Source organism: Saprolegnia parasitica (assembly GCF_000151545.1).
Source record: "Saprolegnia parasitica CBS 223.65 unplaced genomic scaffold supercont2.80, whole genome shotgun sequence".
NCBI classification, from domain to species: Eukaryota; Oomycota; class Saprolegniomycetes; order Saprolegniales; family Saprolegniaceae; genus Saprolegnia; species Saprolegnia parasitica.
Genome location: NW_012156474.1, coordinates 1 through 6,219, shown reverse-complemented (window position 1 = coordinate 6,219; position 6,219 = coordinate 1). Strand labels below are relative to the sequence as shown.

Here is a 6,219-nt window from a genome sequence, read left to right as displayed (position 1 = left end):
CGTGCAAGCGTAACCCGGGTGCAACGCGTTCGCCTGGGTCAAGGACAACGACGGGCCGCAGGGCATGTGCTACATGAAGCAGCTTATCGACCCGAGCCGCGCCTTCAACATCGCGCCCCGGGTCACCAAGTCGTGCAAGGAGGAGCCCAAGCTGCCGTCGTCGTCCAAGTGGGTTGCGAACCCGGGGTACCAGTTCCAAGGCCCGGCCATGGTGACCAAGGGCGGCGTCTCGTCGCTCGAGTCGTGCGAAGTCGCTTGCTTGAGCACGGTCGGCTGCGCCGCCGTCTCGTACACGCGGTATAGCCAGACGTGCGTCCTTCACAGCGTCGCCAACAACTACTACCCGGTGTGGAGCAAGGCCGTGGACCTCAGCGCCGTCGCAGCGGTCCCGTACAACTACAAGGTCTGCTACGGCAACTACGACGTGCCGCACACCGGCGACGTCAACAACTTTCAGGGCTCGTTCCAAGACTGCGCCAAGTGCATGGCGAACGGCAACGCCAACGCGTTCGCGTGGTACCTCGGACCGACCGGCGCCTATGCGCAGCCGACCAATCCCTTGGGCACGTGCTACTGCAAGAAGATCAACGGCGACGTGCCCGTGCCGCCGCCGATGCCGCGCAACAACGGCGGCACCATCTTTTGCCAAGCGTAATGCAGCTAACCTAAGTCGATTGAACCAGATAGACGGGTTGTCAGTGGCCACGAGTACACTCTATGGGCCAGGTCACGGTATTAGTATGCAGCTTACGGAGCGGACGCGAGCTGGCATCGTGACGGCCTGCCTGGCGTTGTCAGTGACTGCCTTGTCATGGCGGATATTAAGAGCATTTCCTGCTCACAGCACGTTAGGCGCTGGCGTGGCTGCCGGTCGATGGCCAGTGCAGCATGTACCACTGCCAGCGGCCTTATGTGTCGTTGGCGGCCTGCAGCAACCCCACTTTGCCGCCAACAAGCCATTTCCGATCTTGTGTTTTCGGATACACAGGTGGCACGGTATCCGGATGCGCAGACCGCAAGCGGCATGGTCAACATCATCGGGTACGGCTCGCTGCTCTCGGAGCTCTCGGCGCGGTCGACCTTTGGCCACCACGTGAGCCGCTTCCGCCTCGCGCGCGTGAAGAACTACCGGCGCGTCTTCGCGCACCCCGCGTCCATCTTTTTCCAGCGTGGCATTGCGCGCCTCGAGACCAAAGTACCTCCGGCAGCGCGCTCCACGTGGGCATATCTGTCGTAGGAGATGGCCAGCCTCTCGGCCGAGCCGTGCGACGGCTGCTCGTTTACGATTTCGGTGTTTGAGATCCCCGAGGACCAGCTCCCGGGCTTCTACGCCCGCGAAGAAGAGTTCAAGATCGAGACTGTCGAGTTTGAAGAAGTCAATGGCCGCGTCAACGCCGGCTTGATGTGCTGCCGCTGGACGGACGCCGAGTACATTGCCGCGCGGTACGCGTATCGTGCTTGAATCAATGATGCCGATAGCACGCGCGTAGCGGCCAAAACGAGTTTGACACGCTCTACAAGGCGCATGGCCTCGACACGATCTGGGGCTATGCCCACGACAGCGGTATCCTGCCATGCCGGGTGCATACCGTTCACGCGACTACGATGAGCTGCTGACGTGAAATCGTAGGTATACATGCGGCACTGCATCCTTGCGGTTGAAAAGCTGGGCGAAGTGCGAGCGATACCCCTCTTGCGCGTAGCTCATGCGACGCGTCCTAGGCGGTGTACGACGACTTTGTCAACAACACATACTTGAGCGACCGCAAGACGACGATCAAGACGTATTTGGCCCAGCACCCGGACATTATGCACGAGCTGCCGCCACCCCACTTGGCGAGTCGCTACAGCGGGTAGACAGTGTATGGGGATAGGTGTAGCCTTCGCCGCACACATCCAAAATTGAGACTGCAACAAGATCGTAGTTGGCTGTGCGTCGATGACGTAGAACAGCTTGCGTCGATATGTACACTGCGACCGAGTCGACTCGGTTAGCATCTCGGTGGCTGCATCGTCATCCCATTCCGAGACGCGTTGACCGAATAAAATCGCGCAGACTCACATAGTATTGCGATCGACGCGATCAACGAATGGCTAGCCTAGGCAAGAGGTTCGTGACGTCCTGGTAAACGACGCGCACGTGCCGTAGCTGGCACGCGTTCACCTTCACAACACATAACCTTTGTATATTGATATACTACAAGAAGCATACGTGGCATCTCCAAGAAATCGCATTTCGCAAGTCGACCTCTACGATGGCGATGGTCAAGATCCTCGGCTACGGGTCGCTCCTTTCCGAGACGTCGGCGCGGTCGACCTTTGGCGCGACGATGCAGCGTTTCCGCCTTGGCCGTGTGCATGGCTACCGTCGCGTCTTTGCGCTGCCAGGCTCGATCTTCTTCCCCGAGCAGATTGCCAACCCCGCGACAAAGGTGCTGCATGGACGACGATGCTGGTAACCAACGTCACGTGGCGCTAGGAGTTTGCCTGCCTCTGCGTCGAGCCAAGTCCGGGTAGCAGCTTCATCGTGAGCGTCTTTGAAGTACCAGAGGACCAAGTACTTGCGTTTCGCCGCCGCGAGCACCTCTACGACATTCAGCCCGTCGAGTACGAAGAGGCGGACGGCTCGAGAGACGAGGCGCTCATGTGTCTTCGCTGGACCGACGAGGCGGTGATCCAAGCCAAGTACGTTTATCTGTGTCTCTCGATCGAAAGGCTGATCTTGATGTAGCGGCCAAGCCTTCTTTGACGAGCGCTACGGGCAGTATGGCCTGGACACGATCTGGGGCTGGGGCCCCGAGAGCGGTATTCTTCCGTGCCGGGTACAACACGTGTGTCGCGTACCAGGATAAGACATGAGTGCAACGGTGTAGGTCTACCTGCGCCACTGCCTCCTCTCGGTGGCCAAGCTCGGTGAGGTACACGAGCCTCGTAGGATGCGTCGTGGTTGATGGAGCGAGTAGCAAGTCCGCACGGACTTTTTGAAGCATTCGTTTCTTGGCGACCGCCAGACGACGGTTGAAGCCTACATCGCCGCCCACCCCGAGATCATGGACGCGCTGCCGCCTCCGTCGCTCGTCGGTCGCTACAGTGGATAGATCATGGATAGGATAGAACAGCGCTTGTAGGAATGGTGCGCTCCGCACGGTCCTTTCGACGATGTAGTACGCAGAACCTCAAAAAGGATGCAACGTGTTTACCGTCGTTTTAGGTTTAGGAGGAAATCATAGTTTAATTCAGTATGTGGATGGCGCTCACTGAAGCGTGAGTTCTGTCACGGACGCGTCGAGGGCCGCGCCTCGGAGCGCGACGGCCGGGTACACGCATGCGTCGGGGACGTTGCGGAGGGACACGCCGGTCGCGCGGCCGTTGACAAAATAGTGCAAGGTGCGCGTCTTTGCGTCGAGCTGGACGCGAACGACGAGCTCGTCGCTGGCCTGCCACTCGACCGTGTACGCGGCGTCGGACGCAAAATCGACCAACTGCTTAGATGACCGGAGCACGGCGCCGGTGCGAATGTCGAATTGGACACCGGTCACATCACTCTGGTGTGCGCACGGCTCGGCGCTGAGCCCGAGCACGAGGTAGCGACAGCCAAGCGACTGGAATGCGACGGTGAAGTCGGTCGCCGGTGTGGCACTGCGGAAGGCCTGCCACTGCTTAGTGGCAGCCACTGTCAGGTGGGTTGTCGGACACGTCGGTTGCCATTGCGGCGCCGCCTTGGTGGGCACGGCAGTGCTGAGGTCGACGACCTTGCACATGTTGGTCGGCGACACCGGGAAGTAAGGCATGCTTCTGAGGAAAGAAGGAAATCGTAAAGTGCAAAGTGGGAAAGGCGAGTTGTCGTACGAAGCCGAGTACGTATACTGAGTACCATATCGCATCACCAACTTCGATTTTAGATGGACGCAACGGCGAATTCCGCGACCGGTCGTTACCCTTGGTGTCCCGCCAACTTCAACTTCAAGGAACGTTTCGCGCGCCTTTGACCATCGAGATTCCAACTTCAAGGAGCGAGGGACGACGGGGCGTCTTGCTTTGTAGGACGCGGACACTCGCTTGTATGATACGTGATATCAAGGGCATGCATGTCCCTTGGTGAGATCCATCGAACGTCTGTCAACCGTCTTGCCCTCACAATCCTTCGTAAACGCTGATTGGAGCAATAAGAAAGAGGTACATGAAGCAAGGTTAGAGTAGCCGGACGATCGTGGTTGCGCCTGGCTGCAAGGCGCCTCGGAGCGCCATGGCAGGGTACGCACACGACTCGGGCACGTCCCGAAGCACAATGCCCATGGATGCGCCGTTCATAAAGAAGCCGAGTTCACGCGCAGACACGTCATGTTTCACAGTGACGATGTGCGCGTCAGAGGCACCCCACTCGTACGTGTACGCCGCGTCCGTCTCGTAGTGGACGTTGCGCTCCGAGGACCAGAGCACAGCGCCTGTGCGCACATCAAAGTCGATGCCTACGACATCAGCGAGGCCCGAGCAGCGCTGGCCCGAGACCCCGAGGACGATGTGGCGGCAGCCAATGGCTTCGAATTGCATCGAGTAGGTCAGCGTCGGCGATGCGCCCCGGCACGTTTGCCAGTGGCGCGACGCAATGATCTCGGCCTTGTGGTGGTCCAGCGTCGACGACGACGGTGCCAGCCACGCGGTCTGCGCCGGGACGTGCACTTCGGATGCGAGAAGAAGGGGACCTGGCATGTTGGTTCACGGGGCAAAAGCGAAAATGCTGCTTTCAATCTGGCTGTTTGTGGTGCATGATACTCGTAGATATGGATGCATGAAAAGCGCAGGCTGGATCTCTGTGAGAAAATCCCTCAGTTTGCGGCTGTACGGTCGGAACACACGCCTTTCGACGGAAAGATGCGAACTTTGCAGCCGTTGGGCTGGAGAAATGAGAGATTGCTCCGACGTGGTGCTAATGTCGCAAGCCATAAGTCGTCATGCGCCACTACACAGCCCAATGACGAACGATTAGCTTGGCATGACCCTTCTGCTTGTGTCTCCAGACCGAGTACGACTTCTTCCTCGCGCGTTCGCCACAGCTGCGGTACTACCGAGGACAGACCCTCCGTTTGACTTGCTGGCTTGTGACCGCCTGCATACAGGAGCTTCAAGCAGCTGGTGGACGTGAAGCATGCACCAGAGGCAAGCCAGCGCCGTGCCGATCGATGGTGGACGTCTGCCCTTCAAGGGTCAATAATGCTGCATTGCTATTCACCCTTGATCCTTTTTCGATAGAGATATCCTAGCACGAGTGCGCTAGGTACTGTACCAACAAGAAGCGAGGACGAGCAAGAGATTGTACACTGTGACGGGGGCGAGAAGGGGAGCCGGCGTTGCAGGAAGGGAATATCCCAATCAAGCAACGGTCTCACAATTGCATTGTTTTCATTCGTGTACACTATACCCTAAAATAGAATTTATAATACCACGTACGTGCATACAAACAAGAGGTGATTTGAAATAAAACGCCAAAGGAAAATGCATTTCATGCCCGACCTCTTAGATCTTGGCAAAGCAGAGCGACGAGTTGGTGCCCCCAAAGCCAAACGAGTTGGAGAGGACTGCGTTGACCGAGCGGGCTTTGGCCTCGAGAGGCACATAGTCCAAGTCGAATTCGTCGGTTTTGTCGTGCAAATTGAGCGTCGGCGGAAGCACACTCTACACAAACACACACACATGCGTTTCCACTTCCGTTGATGGGATCCGCAACCTCGTGCATGGCCTTGATGGCAAAGATGGCTTCGATGGCGCCTGCCGCACCCAGCAAGTGCCCCACGGCGCCCTACGCATCCTTGTATGTGCGCTTTGCCAGGATGTAGCCACGCACCTTGGTCGACGAGACGCCGAGGTTGTAGGCGTGCGACCCTAACGACACACGAGGTTACTGCGCTGCTTGTCGCTCCGCAGAGTCGTACCAAAGAGGCGCTTGATCGCTCGGTTTTCGGCCGCGTCACCCAGAGGCGTCGATGTGGCGTGCGCATTAATGTAGCCAATGTCTGAGAGCGCAAGACCCGACTGGGCCACCGCCGATTGCATAGCGCTAGCATTCCTGTCCCAAAAGTGCTCGGAACATGCGTTGGACCTACCGGAAGGCGCCGTCCCCGTTCTCCGTGGGGCCGTGAGGTGATGCGCGTCGCCACTTAGACCGTAGCCGCGGATCTCGCCGTAGATGCGCGCGCCGCGTGCCCTTGGCGTGCTCGTACT

At 58.5% G+C, this 6,219-nt stretch overlaps 6 protein-coding genes across 6 annotated transcripts; 3 read left to right on the top strand and 3 right to left on the bottom strand.

Moving 5' to 3' along the window:
* Window positions 1-684, top strand: SPRG_12702 (hypothetical protein). The gene has a single exon (XM_012351422.1). It carries the CDS (start codon window positions 65-67, stop codon window positions 653-655), a length of 591 nt encoding a protein of 196 aa, XP_012206812.1. The 5' UTR covers window positions 1-64; the 3' UTR covers window positions 656-684.
* A 340-nt stretch (window positions 685-1,024) lies between these two features.
* Window positions 1,025-1,857, top strand: SPRG_12701 (hypothetical protein; the record flags this gene model as incomplete). The annotated part of the gene is made up of 5 exons (XM_012351421.1): window positions 1,025-1,195; window positions 1,238-1,443; window positions 1,491-1,581; window positions 1,631-1,675; window positions 1,723-1,857. 5 exons carry the CDS (start codon window positions 1,025-1,027, stop codon window positions 1,855-1,857), a joined length of 648 nt encoding a protein of 215 aa, XP_012206811.1.
* Window positions 1,858-2,228: 371 nt separating this feature from the next.
* SPRG_12700 (hypothetical protein) lies at window positions 2,229-3,246 on the top strand. Its single transcript, XM_012351420.1, has 5 exons — window positions 2,229-2,432; window positions 2,480-2,685; window positions 2,732-2,822; window positions 2,874-2,918; window positions 2,964-3,246. The coding sequence occupies exons 1-5, from the start codon at window positions 2,256-2,258 to the stop codon at window positions 3,096-3,098; spliced, it is 654 nt and encodes a 217-aa protein (XP_012206810.1). The 5' UTR covers window positions 2,229-2,255; the 3' UTR covers window positions 3,099-3,246.
* Window positions 3,158-3,837, bottom strand: SPRG_12699 (hypothetical protein). Its single transcript, XM_012351419.1, has one exon. The coding sequence runs from the start codon at window positions 3,789-3,791 to the stop codon at window positions 3,255-3,257; it is 537 nt and encodes a 178-aa protein (XP_012206809.1). The 5' UTR covers window positions 3,792-3,837; the 3' UTR covers window positions 3,158-3,254.
* Window positions 3,838-4,157: 320 nt separating this feature from the next.
* On the bottom strand, window positions 4,158-4,766 carry SPRG_12698 (hypothetical protein). Its single transcript, XM_012351418.1, has one exon. The coding sequence runs from the start codon at window positions 4,708-4,710 to the stop codon at window positions 4,192-4,194; it is 519 nt and encodes a 172-aa protein (XP_012206808.1). The 5' UTR covers window positions 4,711-4,766; the 3' UTR covers window positions 4,158-4,191.
* A 748-nt stretch (window positions 4,767-5,514) lies between these two features.
* SPRG_12697 (hypothetical protein) lies at window positions 5,515-6,202 on the bottom strand (the record flags this gene model as incomplete). The annotated part of the gene is made up of 5 exons (XM_012351417.1): window positions 6,098-6,202; window positions 5,931-6,055; window positions 5,843-5,880; window positions 5,726-5,797; window positions 5,515-5,673 (listed from the first exon to the last, which is right to left on the bottom strand). Exons 2-5 carry the CDS (start codon window positions 6,049-6,051, stop codon window positions 5,515-5,517), a joined length of 390 nt encoding a protein of 129 aa, XP_012206807.1. The 5' UTR covers window positions 6,052-6,055; window positions 6,098-6,202.
* Between the last annotated feature and the right edge of the window lie 17 nt (window positions 6,203-6,219).

Coding starts and splice junctions, on each gene's coding strand:
- SPRG_12700 (XM_012351420.1), top strand. CDS start 2,256: ATGGCGATGGTCAAGATCCTCGGCTACGGGTCGCTCCTTTCCGAGACG. Junction 2,686..2,731: donor GAGGCGGTGATCCAAGCCAA/GTACGTTTATCT, acceptor ATCTTGATGTAG/CGGCCAAGCCTTCTTTGACG. Junction 2,919..2,963: donor CGGTGGCCAAGCTCGGTGAG/GTACACGAGCCT, acceptor TGGAGCGAGTAG/CAAGTCCGCACGGACTTTTT.
- SPRG_12698 (XM_012351418.1), bottom strand. CDS start 4,710: ATGCCAGGTCCCCTTCTTCTCGCATCCGAAGTGCACGTCCCGGCGCAG.
- SPRG_12699 (XM_012351419.1), bottom strand. CDS start 3,791: ATGCCTTACTTCCCGGTGTCGCCGACCAACATGTGCAAGGTCGTCGAC.
- SPRG_12702 (XM_012351422.1), top strand. CDS start 65: ATGTGCTACATGAAGCAGCTTATCGACCCGAGCCGCGCCTTCAACATC.